We start from the raw sequence: 18,357 nt of genomic DNA on the forward strand, positions 1-18,357 counted from the left end.
CTCTAATGAGATGTGAATGCATTGGTTACACGACAAACACACCATGGCTATTAAAATAGCAAGAAGACAGCATATGACTGTCAGCGTAAGATTAACAGTTGTGCTAGCTACTGTAAATGCAGTATGGTCACAGGGCTGCCAGACACACAATATCTCATTTTGGGCAGCCTGCCCTTACACATGCCAACAAATAAGACATTTCCGCAGCCCAGGTTGAGGTGAATGTTTTACAGAAGAGCCAACATTTTTTTAATGAAATTTTTTAGACATTTTTGTAACTTCGCACAGTGCATTTGGTTTTATCAATATGTGAGTTTCATGGAAATATGCAATGCTCTAACTATTAAGCTTTCTCATTTAAATACACACATGTACAAAATAAACTTTCCATTACATACTCTTGGGAAAAATCTTGGGTTGTTTTAACCCATGGTGGGTCAATATGGACTAACTCAATTGTTGGGTTATAAATAACCCTATGATGGGTTGTTGTATAGCCCAACTGTTGGGTTTGTCTAAAGCTGTGTCACAATTCGAATACATTTTAATCTGGCACAAATATAACACTATGTGGACAAACCTAAGTATCTGAATGCAAATACAACAAAGGTTTCTTGCATCATTTACAGCAGTGGTTCCCAACCTTTTTTGCCCTAAGTACCCCCACAGCCCTATCAGTAAGGCTCAAGTACCCCTTCATCGAAACTAAACCTAAGTTGTGTTTTAAAGACAAATAATTAGTAACATTTATTAATTTTAAACATTAAAGTAAAAAGCACTGACTGATGAAGCATGTTTATTTTAACAAACCACTATAATTGCGATCAGTGTTTGCATTTTATCAGCTCATTTGCATTTTCAAAAAAAAGATACACCCAAAAACGGCACATTTTGCTCAGGCCTACAAAATGGCAATTTTGACATGCTATAATTAATTATCTGTAGGGTGTTTTGAGATAAAACTTCACATATGGACTATGGGAACGCCAAAGACTTATTTTACAAATTAAAAAAAATCATCATATGACCCCTTTAAGGGCCAGATTTACTAACAGCTTGCACAAACCATCATTTAGGCGTTAAATAACGACTGAACTTACACTGTAAAAAAATTCCGTAGAAATTGCAGCTGGGTTGCCGGTAATTTACCGTAGATTTAAATTTATGTTTTTAACTGGCAACATTTTGTTCAAAGTTAAATGAACATTAAACATTTACAAGTCTTTGTCTTTATAGAGTAAAACTAAAAAAAAGCATCAAGCTAAACATTCTGGGAAACAAAATCTGAAGCAAAAAACAGAAAAAGGTTGATGATGACTTCTGGTTCCCAGAATGCTTTGCATGAGGCTGTTATTGTATAGTTTTATTCTGTAAAGATAAATACTTGTTAATATTTAAAATTGATTGAACTTTGAACAAATTCTTGCCAGTAAATAACATAATTTTAAATCTACGGTAAATTACCGGCAACCCAGCTGCAATAACATTGTAATTTCTACGGAATTTTTTTACAGTGTACTAAAGACACGCAGTAGATATTTAGCTCTGAAAGGAGTTATTTTTGCATCCTTTTTGCATTTGTGGAAGTTTTCCTTTTAGACGCAACATTAATGCGAGGAGAGTATTACATTTTGCCAGAGGAACATACTTTAAAAAAAATATATAGTTTGCCAAGCCATGCTATGTTTAATTTGCTGGAGAAAAGAGGAGGAGAAGTCACGAGGAGAAGTCAAATCAGGTACTTTTACCGTTCATACTTCTTTTACCGTTCATCTTTCGTCCTCCGGTTCTTACTTTCACTTAGCTGGATTTTCACACTCCGCAGTCCGCATTTTCATTGCGATGTCCTGCCGAGGTCTCTTATTTGCGACTCTGTACTAATTTGCGCTGCTCTTAGTAGATTGCAATGGCCATTATAGAAATGTGCTTATGCCATTATTGTGTCTGTGTATTTTATTTGGGCCTTTGTAGTAAATCACACGCAAATTATCCACTCCGGCAGTTATTTGGAATTAAGCTCTCACGTCCTTTTTAGTAAATGCCCTAAATTTACTAAAATCTCAATTTAAGTTACTGATAATTAAAGTGTGCAAATAAGTTAAATGATTCTGTTCAAATATAAAGAGAAACAAAATGTGTTAAGACATTCTCTATAAATACAAAATACGGGACAATATATGTTAGCCAAAAACAATGCAAAAGTTTTTTTTTGCATAATTTGAAAATGTAATGGCAGCGGGAATGAATATTATAGCATTATTTGAACATTATTTATAGTTAATAAACTTTGTGTCTTTAGAAACTATTCAGGTTCATTGAAAATAGTCAGATCGTTCATGAGTTTGACAAAACGTTTTGGATCATGCAGCGCATTTACTCTTGACGGCTAATTATATTAATGATAAGATTAAAATTACAAAGTTGTCCTTTTTACAATGCTTTCCTCACAAAAATCAATCTTAGGTTAATGACTGGACAAACGAAATACTTTTTTATTAAAAGTAAATGAGATCAAAGCAAAATGTAAATCTTTTCGCGTACCCCCTGGAAACTCTTCACGTACCCCCTGGGGTACGCGTACCCCCGGTTGGGAATCACTGATTTACAGTATGAGCACGCTCTCTGCAACAGGTGGGTGTTGCTTTACTACAGATCTGACCAGAACCCCTGGACAAACATGACACAGCAATGCTTATTAAGCAGAAAGCTATTAAAATCTAGCACAGTGAGAGAGAAATAAAACTAACAGGCATGAAACAAGGAGTGCATGGTGTGCATGAATCCACAGCCGCTAGCTACTCTGGGTCAAAGTTCATTATGATTGCAGATAAAACTAGATTGTGAAATATTACACTCTAAAAAATGTGAGGTTATTTTCAACCTAGAGTTGAGTCAGAAAGGGTAGAGCCCAGCTATTTTGTTCAATTAACCCAGAAAATGTTTAGATTTGACCCAACAATGGGTTAAAACATACAGTAGTACACTTTTCCATTGCATAGTACCCCACGGTTTGGTTTAGTTTGGGTCGGGTCAGCTTACTTTTGGGAGATTTTCCATTGGGTGGAGTACCTATTACCCGATACTTTTTTCGTACCACCTCAGTTGGGGTTCCAAGCGACCCGAGCTGATACCAAACGTGACGCGAAAACACCGTAGATCACTGATTGGTCTGAGAGAATCCTCATCAGCGTCATCGCTAAAAAGATTAGCTTTAGCTTACTGCTAGCTCTGCTATAAGTTAACAAACTGCCTTTTATAGATGAAAAACATCCACAGGCTGAGAACCAGGAACACCAGAACAGTTTTTTCCATACTTGCATTTTGTGGCGGCACATTCGCGACGTGCACGTCCGCATTATATATGCTTAAATGCAACTTCATTGAGGCTCAGTGGAGCACGTCGACTGACGCCATGGGTGTTTGAACAGAAACTGTCATGTGAGACAGAGGTAGTTATAAACGCGATGTGCAAACATCTATTTGTGGTGGTCAATTTTAATTTTGTGGTGGACTGAGAAATAAATAAATGTATGGGAATGTACAACAACGCTCTCACTTGTATGATGTCACAGCAGTATGCAGCACAAATATAACGACACCCCTATAATCCCTCCCACTGCAAAGTGATACTAAACTCGATGGAAAAGCTAACCACACCAAAGTGAGGTGAGCTGACCCGACCCAAACTAAACTAAACCGTGGGGTACTATGCAATGGAAAAGCGCCACTATGGTAATTACAACCCAACGTGCTGGGTTCGTCTCTTTTTGATCCAACGATGGTCTGAAAATGGCAAGAACAACCAAGGCCAGACTCAAATAACATGATTTAGTGAACCGACTGTGTTCACGTAAAATTTTTATATTATCTATAATCACAAATTCATGGTTTTGCAGAATTGGATAAAAGTCAAGTAATTATAACCCAATAAAATCCCATAAATCCATTCTGCCTGTTCCATGACAGCGCTATAAACACATCAATATAAAAACTCATATCCCAGTTACACTGACATGCAATCTAGAAAACACAGCGCTGCCATAATTCTCATTTCATGATGTAGTCCATCTTTCATTCCAACAATGAGCGGCATATCAAAGCAGCATGTTCTACTCAATCTTTAATAGACAGCTGATGGTTTGTCTCCATCTCATAGCATCTCTCTTTCTCTCTCTCACTTTTTGTCATCGCTCTCTACTGCATCTGTTTAATAAATGTGTCCCTCTCAAAAATAGAGTAAAAATAACTGAATACACAGCTGCTACAGTGCTGCTTTGAAGATCTGAGACTTATGATGAACAATATATATTCGTTTACACTCTATTTGTCACCAATTATAGCTCATTGCTTATCAATGCTAATGGATTTAGAATTGCACTCAGTCATTGATGCCTTTATAAATATGAATTTCAAGCCCCCGGGTAAGGAGCCGTTTAACTGCAAGCTCCAACAGTTACAAATTGATGGTAAACTAATGAACTTGGCTCTTACAGAGACATGTTGACAGGAAAGCTTCAGAACTGAACCTGCCAAACCGGTCTGTGGTGTCATGTGATCTAAATTCCAATGCAATATGATACGTTTACACAAAAACAATGGCTATTTTAAAAGTTGCCTTGTGTTTTATAATAAGGATCATCAAACTTTAAAGGAAAAGACCACACTTTTTAAAAATATTTTACTATGTTCTTACCTCAACTCAGGTGAATTAATACATACCTCTTTTTTTCAATGCATGCACTTTAAATCTTTGCACAGCACCCCATGAATGTGTTAGCATTTAGCCTAGCCCCATTCATTCCTTAGGATCCAAACAGGGATGAAATTAGAAGCCACCAAACCCTTCCATGTTTTCCTTATTTAAATACTGTTACGTGAGTAGTTACACGAGTAAGTATGGTGGCACAAAATAAAACTTTGGTTTGGAGCCATAGGAATGTATGGGCTAGGCTAAATGCTAACATATTCATGCTGTACAAAGATTAAAAGTGGATGCATTGAAAAAAGATAGGTATGTATTAATTCATCTAAGATGAGGTAAAAACATAGTAAAATATTGAAAAACGGTGATGTTTTCCTTTAAGAAACTCAGCCAGGATTTCCAAAGCTAAAAAAAGACTTCAGAACAGGAAGTGGGTGGAATTTAAAGAAAAAGAGGGCGAGAGAGAGACATAGAGAGAGAGTCAACACAATTACTACATTTGACACGAACAGGCTTGGCAGCCCAGATTTTGACTTTATCTTTGCATAATTCGTCTCTCAGACTGTGGCAGGGAAGCAGCAACAGTGTGGCATATGTTGCCCAACACCATGTTCTGCCAACCTGACGCTCTGCACAAATTTGTAAACTGTGAGACGCTGGGCAGCAGGTGAAACTTCAGCGATCTGTCTCTTCTGTCATTCAGCCCTGTTGAGTCTACAATCCCCGAAGGCATTGTGGTGTATTGCGAACCACGTATAGTAAAGTACATGCAAGCGTTTTATTGTTAATATCTGACCTGCGGTTAGAACAGATGGCCAGGCTTATGAAGGCATGGGGGTCGAATTGATGTCAAAAGGTGCTGCGCTTTGTGAACATGGCCACTTGCATATTTTATCTGACTGTGTGCAATTAAACATTTTTTCACTTTGTATTCACATCAGCACACATGCAGATTTTGGTCTCATGAGTTCAACACTCAGACAAGCAGAACACGGACTGTCAGATGTTCAGAAGCACAATGCATAACTCAGAAACACAGAAGCCTTTGAGATTACACACATTAGAATTAAAAAATTGAGAATGACTTTAAAATGATAAATTCATTTAAAATCTATTTGAAGTAGCAAACTTGAAGTCAAATTAAAATGGAAACATTAAAGAGAATCAATTTGCTTTTAAAAGTTTTTTTAAAGAAACCCAACAAATGAAATGTAATTGAGTCACCCATATTGTTTTGTTTTTTTCAAACTAAGATGACTTTCATCCACAGACACAAAATGTTCATTTTAAATCTTTATGACTATTTGGTCCACACAATGATAGCAAATCAAGAAATGCTTGAAACTTGTGTGGAGAAAAATAATTGGTAAGACTTCGTTAAATGTTCTTTAATTGCAATTTAGCGTCTTGTGGGTTTGGCAATCTTAATTTCTGTGTGTGTTGCTCACTGAGTGTGCGTGTACGGTTGTCAAACACAGATTTTCATGCCTACTCACATTGTATAGCACATCAGTCCATCCTTCCATGGTGATGCACTGGAAGACTGTGAGGATGGCGAAGAGGATGTTATCAAAGTTTGTGATGCCAAAATTTGGTCCTTTCCAATACTCATCGCACTCTTCTCCAGTTTTACACTGTCTCGAGGGAGGCTCTGCACCACATGGATAATCACCAACCTGCTCTCCTACACACACACAAAGTGAAAAAAATATTTAACACAATGATGGTTTCAAAAAGGCGAGGAAGACTCAGACAGGTCACTATGCCAGGAGAGACACACAAACATTTGTTGAAACTTTGTAACTTTGCAACACAGAAAAAAGGTACAAGAAGGTTTAAAAGATGTCACTTTTGTACCTAAAAGGTGCATATTGGTACATCAAAGGTACACATTGATACCTTAGATGTGCATACTGGTACCTTAAAGGTACATATCTGTACCAAAATAGTACACATTAGGACCTTTTTAAAAGGTACTGTCCCAGTGACAACATTTGTACCATCATTTTTGAGAGTGTAAGATGAATCCTTTTATGGTTTTCCTCGCTGTTATAAGATGCTTTGGATAAAACAAGCATCTGTTAACGGGACACTCCATTTTTTTGAAAATATGCTCATTTTCCAGCTCCCCTAGAGTTAAACATTTGATTCTTACAGTTTTGGAATCCATTTAGCTGATCTCCAGGTCTGGCGCTACCACTTTTAGCATAGCTTAGCACAATCCATTGAATCTGATTAGACCGTTAGCATCGCGCTAAAAAATAACCAAAAAAGTTTCAAATATTGTTCCTATTTAAAACTTGACTCTTCTGTATTTACATTGTGTACTAAGACCAAAAGAAAATTAAAAGTTGCAATTTTCTAGGCAGATATGGCTAAGAACTATACTCTCATTCTGAGGTAATAATCAAGGACTTTGCTGATGTAACATGGCTGTAGCAGGCGTATTGATATTACGCAGTGCCCAAAAATAATCCGCTGCTATTGAAAATAACCAAGGGGACTATTTTTGGGCAGTGCGTAATATCACTACGCCTCCTGCAGCCATGTTACATCAGCAAAGTCCTTGATTATTACGCCAGAATGAGAGTATAGTCCTAGCCATATCTGCATAGAAAATCGCAACTTTTAATTTTCCGTCAGTCTTAGTACACGATGTAACAACAGAAGAGTCAAGTTTTAAATAGGAAAAATATCAAAATTCTTCTGTTATTTTTTAGGGCAATGTTAATGGTCTAATCAGATTCAAGCTAAGCTATGCTAAAGGTGCTAGCACCAGACCCAGTGATCAGCTGAATGGATTCCAAAATGGTAAGAATCAAATGTTTAACTCTAGAGGAGCTGAAAAATGAGCATATTTTCAAAAAAAGTGGAATGTTCCTTTAAGGGAGTATATAAAATAATGCATTGCATTTTTGAGGGGTTATGGAGGAGGAGTTGTTTTCAGCAGGAGCATGGAGAGCAACCAGATCTGCACAGCATGACTCTTGAAGATGAGCACATGAACTTTGCTGTGCCAGCTGAGACCATGTGTGTGCTTGTACTGTAGTTGCCTTGCGTGTCCATGATGTGAGGGATCTTGACATGTCTTTAATGTAACATGTGTGAATGGGTTATTTCAGTGTGTGTGTAATTAGCTGGTGTTAATAATGAGGTTTTGGCTGAGCTGCTAACATGTGCTCAGCTGCTGGCTGCTTCACCCCTCAATCAGCATCATCAGCAGGTGCTATTATGCTTGAGAGAGAGAGGGAGAGAGAGAGAGAGAGAGAGAGAGAGAGAGAGAGAGAAAGATTTTGTTGTACTAATTTCCTCTCCAAATGCATAAACCCATTGATCTCAGTAATCAAGATGATTATAGAGTATATACTTTACACAGAGTGTGTGCCTTTGACCTGGTTGGAAGGGATGAATATAAAGTATATACTTGCTGGATAAATGCAGTTTTCTCTTCTGCTGTTATATACACAAAGCTAAAGTGGGCGTATTGATTTGCTATTCTGTTTATTTTAATTACATTTATTCATTTAGCAGATGCTTATATCCTAATAGACGTACAAACGAGACATGACTTTTTAATAGTCAGTAGTGTTTAGATCAGTGGTCTGCAACATGGTGCCTGCATGGTGAGCCTACGATTTGCCAAAGCACATTCCATTAATAGCCTTAATTTTAATATTTCTTTATTACATATTTTTTAAATTAGCTTGGCTTCTTTGATGTATGTTAACATTTTAAACAATGACAAAACAGATCAACAAGGATAATAAAATAAAATCAACAAGTTTAAGAAAAAAGTTTTGAGTAGATTATATAAAAAAGTAGCCCTCAATATTGTTTTATCCATTTTGATAGCCCTTGCTTAAGAAAAGCTTGGAGACCCCTGGTTTAGATTGTCAGCAATGCGCATGATTTTTATTTTATCGGACAAATTGTGTGAGTGCAGTGCGAGTCATAAATGTTGTATTCAATGTTTAGTCTCTTTGAAATGTGTAATTATTATGCATATGTGTATAAGGTATATAATGTATACATTTATGAGTGCCAGATGTATGATTAATGATTTTTACAATTCTCTACAATACAAAATGTATTATTGTTTTTATTACAAAAACATAGTCAAGGCATGGTTACTGTCGCAAAATCAACTATGCTTTAACTATAGTATAGTAAAACCATGATTAATTTATGTAATGGACTGAACAGCAAACAGAATGGGTTTATGGGTAAATATTAGTAGCAAGGAAGGTAAAGGAAATCCAGAATGAATTACAACTCGGTATCACATACTTTCTACTGTAATATAGATGTGCAGTTTCTAAAGCAGACATACCTGTGTCCTGTTTAAAGCAGGTGAAATGAAACTTCCCCATGTAGAACTCCACACCAATGATAGCAAACATGACAATAGCAAAGAAAAGCAACAGTCCAATCTGAAGAAGAGGAACCATCGCCTTCATTATAGACTTTAGTACTACTTGAAGACCTAAAGAAAGAGAGAAAGATTTAGTCGATGTGTGTACATGTGTATACAACCTGATCTCACACATTTCTGTGTTATATTTTGCTAATTTATCCAAGTCATTTTCACGGATCTCTTTTTTCCGTGTCCATACCACGGACTTTCTTTTCCGTGTCAGTTTCACGTATTGTTTACTCAATTGTTTTTCCTATTTTCTTACCATTTTCATGTGGGTTTGGGGTTAGAACGACTTTCTGTAACATAAAATTACATCCAAACCCAAACCCAACTCTAACCCTAACGTCAGGCGACAATTGTTTAAAAATCTGGGAAAAAATTTAATAAACCAATTGTTAAAGTGACATCCTAACCCAAACCCCAAATCTAACCCCAAACCCACGCGAAAATGGTTTAAAAATAGGGAAAGCAATTAAGTAACCAATACGTGAAACTGACACGGAAAAGAAAGTCCGTGGTATGGACACGGAAAAATGGGGAGATTAGTGACACGGATAAATGAGCAAAATATTCGTGACTATACCACAGAACTTTGTGAGATCATGTTGGTGTATATGATCTATATTTTATATTATCACTCGACAACATCAAACAATACAAACTGGACTGTTTATAACGACCAGACACTTACTTGGAATTCCTGACACCAGTTTGAGCGGTCTCAGCACTCGAACGGCCCGCAGTGTCCTCAAATCAAATTGTGAGCCCAGAGTGGTTAAGATCCTAGAACACAAAAATATGTACTTTATATTACACAGATTTTTTAATATTTGGTTAAATCATTGGTAGATATCTTTTATGACACACACACGTTTAAGACCTTCCCCAACATTGACAAGTTATCTCGTCAATTAAGAAAAAAATGGTTCCCTGTCAATGACAAGTTTTTACGGCAATCCATATTTCACTATTATCCACTAGGTGGTGCTCCTACTCAAATTATAAAACACACACTCATTTAAAGGTGACATAGAATGATTGAACGGGGTATTTATCCTTGTTCTGTGATGTGACATGTAGACAATTTTTTTTTTTTTTGGGTCTGTAATGCCTTAGAAGCTTCCTAAAAACCTCTCTCAGATAGCTATATTAGGGTGGGGGATTTTAAACAAGTGGTTTTGCACCTATTTGGCTCCCCCTACTGGCTTAACTTGCAATCTCAGTACTTTGCTGCCACTCAAAAAATGTAGCCAATTATTTTAAAGTGGAGGGGCAGTGAGATGCCTGTGATGTCATAAGAATCAGTTTTTCAGATTGAGCCGTTTTCTGGCTGACATTTCTAAAAGAGGAATTTCTATGAGACTGAGATGTTTATCATGTCTAGCACTTTTTGTATGTTTCGTGAATGCGGGTAGACTACCATTATTCAACAAAGACAAGATAAAAATGGTTTTTCATTCTCTGTCCCCTTTAAAAACTCAGTGTATGTTTTGATCATTGTGTGAATATGCATTTTTGTAAAGGACTCATGCTAGAGATTGATTATCTCAGCTTTTTGCTCAATTTGGCATTTTTGAAGAAACCTACCTATATTTGAGGGGTGAAAAATGAAGATAGGATTAAACAGTTGTTGTTTGTTGTTGTTTGAAAGCAAAGGGTCTGTTCTTTCATTTGATATATTGTATGTTGATGTATTTAAAGAAATGTTAAGAACATTGACTAAAGACATGTATTACATGAGGACTATTGGCTGGTCCCACCATGTGTCATAAGTGATTTGTGATTATACACAAATATGTACAGAATTAGAAATCTACAAAGATTGACCACAGGTTTGATCTAAAAAAGATGAATACGATTTTCTTTCAAATCTCACACTGTATCAAATGACTGGATTGCCCCTTAGATGGTCAATGGAGTCCAGGGAGTGAATTTTAAAGGGGGCATCACAAGACAACTCTAAAGCACTGAACACGAGCCACTGACAGCCTGTGTGTGTGTGTGTGTGTGTGTGTGTGTGTGTGTGTGTGTGTGTGTGTGTGTGTGTGTGTGTGTGTGTGTGTGTGTGTGTGTGTGTGTGTGTGTGTGTGTGTGCGTGTGTGCGTGTGTGCGTGTGTGCGTGTGTGTGTGTACCTGGTAATTATCACGTTGTGGGGACCAATTGTCCCCACAAAGATAGGAATACCAGTGTTTTTGTGACCTTGTGGGGACATTTTGATGTCCCCATGAGGAAACAAGCTTATAAATCAAACAAGATGGTGTTAATTGAAAATCTAAGGTACAAGAATGGTTTTTGTGATGGTTGGGGTTAGGGAATGGGGCAGGTAAGGGGAATAGAATATACAGTTTGGACAGTATAAAATGCATTACGTCTATGGAATGTCCCCACAAAACATGGAAACCAGAATGTGTGTGTGTGTGCGTGTGTGCTTGCGTGCGTGTGTGTTCTGAGAAATCAGCATAAACTAATCTAATCTAATCCCATCATTGCGGTGGCAGTGCTGATCTGACAACCATTAGATGTTGCCAAGCAATAGGGCTGTCTGGCGTTCAGCACATGAGCCCATGCGTCCCCTCAGGAGCTATGGAGCAGAACCAACCGGACGAATGAGTGAACATGTAAATATTAGAACTGATGATCGATTACAGTTTTTAATTCAATTTATTATGTGATACACAGATGAATTCATCAAATGAATGCCATAATGTTTGCTGAGAATAATGGAAAGTCCTTTCAGAAAAACGTTGTGATTGTTTCGGGCAAAAATCCTTGATGTTGCGGCACATTTTCTTAAAAAATTTGATGGAATATGCGGGATATTTATGCAATTTTATGCGATGAAATTACGAGAACTTTTGCAGCTTTTGCAGCTTTTCAATGAAGTCCACGTCGCGTAATCACGTCACTTCCTAACAGTCCCATGACAACAGGGGACATGGTTGCGCATGTGTCAAGTAAATAGAAAATTTTGTAACTTTCTGCTGTAGATATATGACTTTTTGCTACGAAAATGCAAGACTTATGAAATCATGCAAGCCCAGTTTATTTTGTGAGCAGAAATCTGCAAATTATGCGGCAAAAGTGCAGCGTATTTAAAAAATATGTGGTCTTTGGCTTATTATGCATTGAATCATGTGATCGCATAATCACGTTTTTCTGGAGGGACTGAATGGAAACGGTTTCTGTAAAATACATCTTCCTATCCCAACTTAATATGCAAAGACAGCTATAAGCCGTTCATAAGCTGATTTGACTTAAGTGTAAACACTGTGTTGCTATGTGGTGCTTCTATAACTTTATGATGTCAAGGACCCCCAGATATGGTAACATTTTGTGAGGGACCCCCTTCATAATATATGTCCATCAATATATTTTTATGCAAAACATTTAAACTGTTAGATAAATAGTAAGTGTGGTATTATAGACAACAATTTGTTTCTAACGTTAAATGCGGGGTGCATGAATTTTGAAAAACACTTTGGAAAAGGGAGCTGGGCTGAGTACCAAAACACACTTGTAGCCAATCAGCAGCAAGGGGCGTGTCTACTAACCAACATCGTTGCCTGGATTGCGTATGTGTGGGGCGGGTCTATCAAAAGAAAGTTCAGATTCTATTGGGGTAGGGGTCTGTTTGTTTAGGTGATTTCAAATATCAACATTGGCTTTCAGAGATCATGCACCCCGCCTTTAAGTAATTACTTCCCTTAGAGCAATGTATGTGTACTGCTGCAGGTTTTACAATTAATTTGGTGCTCTACTAAGAACACAAACCTTGGGCACTATAGTGAGAAAAACACCCTGGAAGTACGTATGTAGCAAGAACGGAGTGATAAACGCATAGAAATATCACTCTTTGCTTGATATTTTGAAAACCTCTGCTATGAAACATAGCTGTATGTGCTTCTCGGACTGTCTGACGCAGGAACATCTTGTAGCAACTATTTGTTTGCTCGATACCTATTTGAAAATACTATTTTTCCATTATATTTGGTAATAGAAGTGACACAAAAATGACACACTTGTCCTTTACGGTAATAGCTTGAGGAGTCTTACAATAGGGGGTGTGAGGGTTTTTAGCACATTTTTATAATTAATCTCACTAAATTTGCACATTAAATTGACACCCCTAGCAGGAAAATGTGATCTTAGCCTAACATGATTATTGCAGCAGGCAAAAAGTGTCTACAGTTGTTCAGTTTGGCATAGGAGCATCCTTCTTTACTGACACATGATCCGACTTACAGAAAAGCTTAAAACATGAAGAAGAAAAAGAGGATGAAATTGAAAGATGGATGGCAGGGGAGATGTGAGGGAATGATGGTGGCAGGGTTGGGGTGGAGGGATCATGCAGAGGTTTTTAAGCATGAGCAGATATGCCCCATTAAATATGACAGTGCTGCCTGCCGCAACACCCCCGCAATCTATCTTTACTTGTTTCCCAAAGACAGGGGGAAGGAGGACAAAGTCAAACACAGGAAAGGAGTTAACCAAAGTTTTCAACCTTCCTTCTTTTTAAAGACAGTTGACCTTTTCACAATCTGTCTTGTGTGGATACAAAAGCGCCCTCTGCTGGACTGAGAGGAGAATTAAAGTTGTAATGACACCGAGTCTAGGCTCATGCAAAATTTAAAGACCATAAAACAAACCACACATCTACTAACAGAGAAATTACAGTTCACATGCAGTACACGCTAGGGGCTGTAACATATTGTATTGTAATACGCAACAAAAACACATACATTTCATAAACTATGAAAAATTCATAGCTGATTATATAATGCCTTTGACTTATATGCTTTGGCAACATAAAGCAACTGAACATCATATATATTTTACATTTTCTATTTATATTTATAACATTTTACTTTTCAGTAGCATTAATACATTTTCCTGTAGGCTATTGTATTAGTTTGAATTGGTTAATAATATGAAAAGTATGATAAAGTATGTGGCCTACAAATCCACTACTGACTATTTTATATGATTTCTCAAAGTAAACTTTAATATAAATGCTCTATATGGCAATGCTTATTTTAAAGGATTCTGAGAGGGGGATGCTGCGAGTAGTTTGGTGAGAGAGCGACACCTTATTATTTTAAATGTAGCCGGGTGGCTGGCAGCAAAAAGAGAGATTTTTAATATCCTGCTCCTCGATGACAGGAAATATCTCTACATGAGGCCAGTAAACTCGGACACAGAAAATATTACTGGGAACAATGTCTGCTAAGGTATTTGTTATAAACGCTCACATACACGCTGTACAGTAACATTTCTTTGGGAGACATATAATAATCACATACATAGCTGGTTAAAGGATTAGTCCATTTTCTTAAAGAAAATCAAGATAATTTACTCACCACCATTTCATCCAAAATGTTGATGTCTTTCTTTGTTCATTCAAGAAGAAATTTAGTTTTTTGAGCAAAACATTCCAGGATTTTTCTAATTTTAATGGACTTTAATGGACCCCAACACGTAACAGTTTAAATGCAGTTTAAAATTGCAGTTTTAACGGAGTTTCAAGGGACTCTAAATGATCCCAATTGAGGCATAAGGGTCTTATCTAACGAAACAATTGTCATTTTTGACAAGAAAAATAAAAATAATTGTTAAAGCACAGTTTCTCGTCTATCTCCGGTCCTGTGACACGTTGTGGTTTAAAAGTGAATTATTTTTTTTCTTATCAAAAATGACAATCGTTTCGCTAGATAAGACCCTTATGCCTTGTTTGAGATCATTTAGGGTCCTTTGAAACTCAGTTGAAACTGCAATTTTAAACTGCATTAAAACTGTTACGTGTTGGGGTCCATTAAAGCCATTAAAATGTGAAAAATCATGGAATGTTTTTTTCAAAAAACATAATTTATTTACGACTTAACAAAGAAAGACATCAACATTTTCGATGACATGGTGGTGAGTAAATTATCTGGATTTTTTTAAGAAAATGGACTAATCCTTTAAGACCTGAATTTATTTATCTTATATTTATTTGTATCTGTTTATAAAAAAATTGACTAAAGTAAAGCTGAATTTTTACTTCTGTGTTTCCTTGGGTTTAGGTTATAAGTTATGGTTTGGTGATAGGTATTTATACATAAACATTTTGGTAAACCTTTAACAGGATAGTTCAACCAAAAATTTTAATTTTGACATCACTTACATTACTCAACCTCAAGCTGTTCCAAACAGAGGTCTTTACGGGTCCAGTTAGATCCGAAAACCTGTACACAGGTCGATGCCATTTACATTCAGGTCCAGTCGGGTTAAAAAATGCCACTTAGACACGGGTCTAATTTTTGCGGGTTTGTCTTGGGTCGTGTCTTTCTTAAAAAAAGCTTTATGCACATTATAATTCGGGTAAAAGTGATTTGGGTCATTTTGGGTCCTGTACATTTCTTTGGCCTTGAGAAGACCTTTAGTTCCAAACCTGTATAAATGTCTTAGTTCTGCTGAACATAAATAAAGATGTTTGTAAACAAACTGATTCAGGACAAAAAATATAAAACAAAAAATGTTTTATCTTAATTTGTGTTCAGCAGAACAAAGAAATGTATACAGGTTGGAAACAACTTTCATTTTTGTGTGAACTGTCCCTTTAAGGTTGTATAACGTTAATGCATAGGCTAACATGAACCTACAATGAAAAATATCTATGGCATTTATTAATCTTACTTCATAATAATTTCAGCATTCACTAATACATGTAAAATCAAAATGTGCATTAGTAAATGCAACAATTGTATTAGCATAAATCACAATAATTTTTTTTTATTTATGTTAGCATGTTACAACCTTATTGTATAGCGTTACCAACATTTCTATGCCACTAACTAAATGAAATTGCAAAAATAATGTTTTCAAACACTCAAAAACGTCCCCACCGCAAACTTTGAGTCTACTGTATATTGTGTCTGGCTATTCTGAATGTTTAAATAAACTGGTCAAGGCATTAACTTCATAGAGTCAAAATAATAACAATCCAATAGGAGAAAATATAGCAACACTAAAAAACTACATGATCATTATTCCTGCCAGGTAAACACTTCAAAAATTCTCCAGAAAACAAAGCCGACCGAACAAACAACCAAAACAAAAAAATGCAAATGAACTGACAGCAGATTTGGTACATAACTCATAACCAGTACAGATACAATAGATGTCAGAATACGTACGGCATATGGCTGTAATTTCATGCAGTCAGACCAGAATGAAGCAGTAAGAGATTCATTGTAAGTTTGAAAGTGTGCATGTACACTCAGAAAGCCAGACAATGTTGGACTCTGTAAAATGATTGACAGCTCCTGATTTTCTCCACTCCAGGGGCGAAGGGCAGCTGACTTCTACTGAATGAGACACGGCGAAGCCGGTACTACAAACACGCGAGTGGGATATCTCACCCTCAGCGGGGGCGCTGTACTATAATAACTGTTGCGTACAGACACAGCGGTGCGATTGAGTTTTTCACAGGTTTCAAAGGAGACTTATCCCTCTCAGATCATCATCTAATGTCTGAGGAAGAGCTGTCAGTCAGCCTCAGGCACAGAGTCACCTCACAACCTCAGCAGAAAAATGAGACCTCAAGACTGAGATCAGGAAACAAGATAAAGCTGAAAACCTAGAGATATGAGTTTATTGAATATGTTACAAGCTTTCTTTTGGCAAATTGGGATTTGATGAATCAAACACCCTTTATGTAAGAGTTAGGACAACACATGAAAGACGATAAAAACATGTTGATACAAGACAATACTGCATTTCCAATTTTTTATCATATTTCACATCAAAAAAGAACAAATCAATAGGCCTGTACTTTTATCTGAAAATGGCCAAAAGACTTTAGTTAAAGTCTCCTTACATTACCATGATTCAAAACTCTAAGCTTTAATATTACGCTTAATATATAATTGAGCTTATTTTTTAAAGAGACCCTATTTTCCTTTTTATGATTTTACATTTCTTTTGGTGTGTAAGTGTGTGTTAGTACATGTTAATGATCTGCTAAGTAAAAAATCCTAAATATTTTGCAACATAATAAGGCTCTAATAAATGTAAAGTAACGTGCAATTGTATTTTTTTAACAGAGATGGCGATATAGAGGCAAATGCTGCAAATTGCACCTTTAAAGCACACATGACATTCTAACCTGCTCATCACAGCAACATTGGATTAATTTGGTGTTGAGGTACCAATAAGACTAATGATCAAAATTTAAAAAATAAGCTAACTAAGCAATAACATGTAATGGGACGCAAAACAAAACTTGTATAATTTAAAATTGTCTTCGGGGTTGGACAGTGATTAAAAGCCCAAAAAATATTTTATTGAGGAATTTCAACGCCTTTTGATTCCTTTCATTTGGAGAAGGAAGTGAAACCACTCAGACTATGTGCTATTAATTTGTCATAGATAATTTCTTGATTCTGCCATGTCTGTTTGTATTACTAATGTATTACTACATTAAGGCCCTGTTTACATCTGTTATTACAATGGGCAATCGGATCACAAGTGGACGACACTAAATGCAGGTGTAAACAGAGTGTAAAAGTGTAAATCCAAACAGCTCCAGGATGATAAACAAAGGTCTTCTGAGGGTAATCCGCGCGGTGTTGTTGTAGAAATATCCATATTTAAAACTTTATTAACGAAAATAAATACCTTCCGGTAGCGCCGCCATCTTAGACTCCTCTGTATTCAGGAGAGAGTATCAGCGTAGTGTACGCACTTTTCTTAGTGACGTATGACAAATTCGGAGGGCGGGGGCACAGAGCAGCAGCAGAGTAGCCTCCGTAGGCTGCGTAAGCTCTCATCCTGAATGCGGACGCGACTAAGATGGCGGCGCTACTGGAAGGTAGTTATTTACTTTAATAAAGTTTTAAATATGGATATTTCTACAAAAACACCGCGCGGATTACCCTCAGAAGACCTTTGTTTATCATCTCGGAGCCGTTTGGATTTAATTTGTAAAGGATGGACGCACTTTTTTTTGGACTTTAAGGTCGTGGACTATGGGTGGACCCCGTAACATTACATTTAATCAACTGAAAGATCTAAAACATTTTCTAAAATATCCGAAAATGTGTTTGTCTGAAAACCGATGGACATATGCAACGCGGACAGCTTGGGGGTGAGTAAATCGTGGGTTTAATATCATTTTTGGCCGAACTATCCCTTTAACACCAATTGTAAACAAGCTCTAAGACAACAGCAGAGGTCAAATGTCAGAGTTTTGTTGTGATG

General features: G+C 36.7%; 1 protein-coding gene across 4 annotated transcripts in view; it reads right to left on the reverse strand.

Moving 5' to 3' along the window:
• cacna1bb (calcium channel, voltage-dependent, N type, alpha 1B subunit, b) overlaps window positions 1-18,357 on the reverse strand; it is a 170,526-nt gene that overhangs the window by 97,842 nt on the left and 54,327 nt on the right. For all 4 annotated transcript variants that reach the window (XM_065244126.1, XM_065244125.1, XM_065244122.1 and 1 more), the window contains exons 3-5: window positions 9,811-9,902; window positions 9,033-9,185; window positions 6,199-6,386 (exon numbers count right to left, since the gene is read on the reverse strand). In XM_065244126.1, the coding sequence (XP_065100198.1) occupies window positions 6,199-6,386; window positions 9,033-9,185; window positions 9,811-9,902 (433 nt within the window). The remainder of the gene's footprint in view (window positions 1-6,198; window positions 6,387-9,032; window positions 9,186-9,810; window positions 9,903-18,357) is intronic.

Source organism: Paramisgurnus dabryanus, chromosome 18 (assembly GCF_030506205.2).
Source record: "Paramisgurnus dabryanus chromosome 18, PD_genome_1.1, whole genome shotgun sequence".
Taxonomy (NCBI): Eukaryota; Metazoa; Chordata; class Actinopteri; order Cypriniformes; family Cobitidae; genus Paramisgurnus; species Paramisgurnus dabryanus.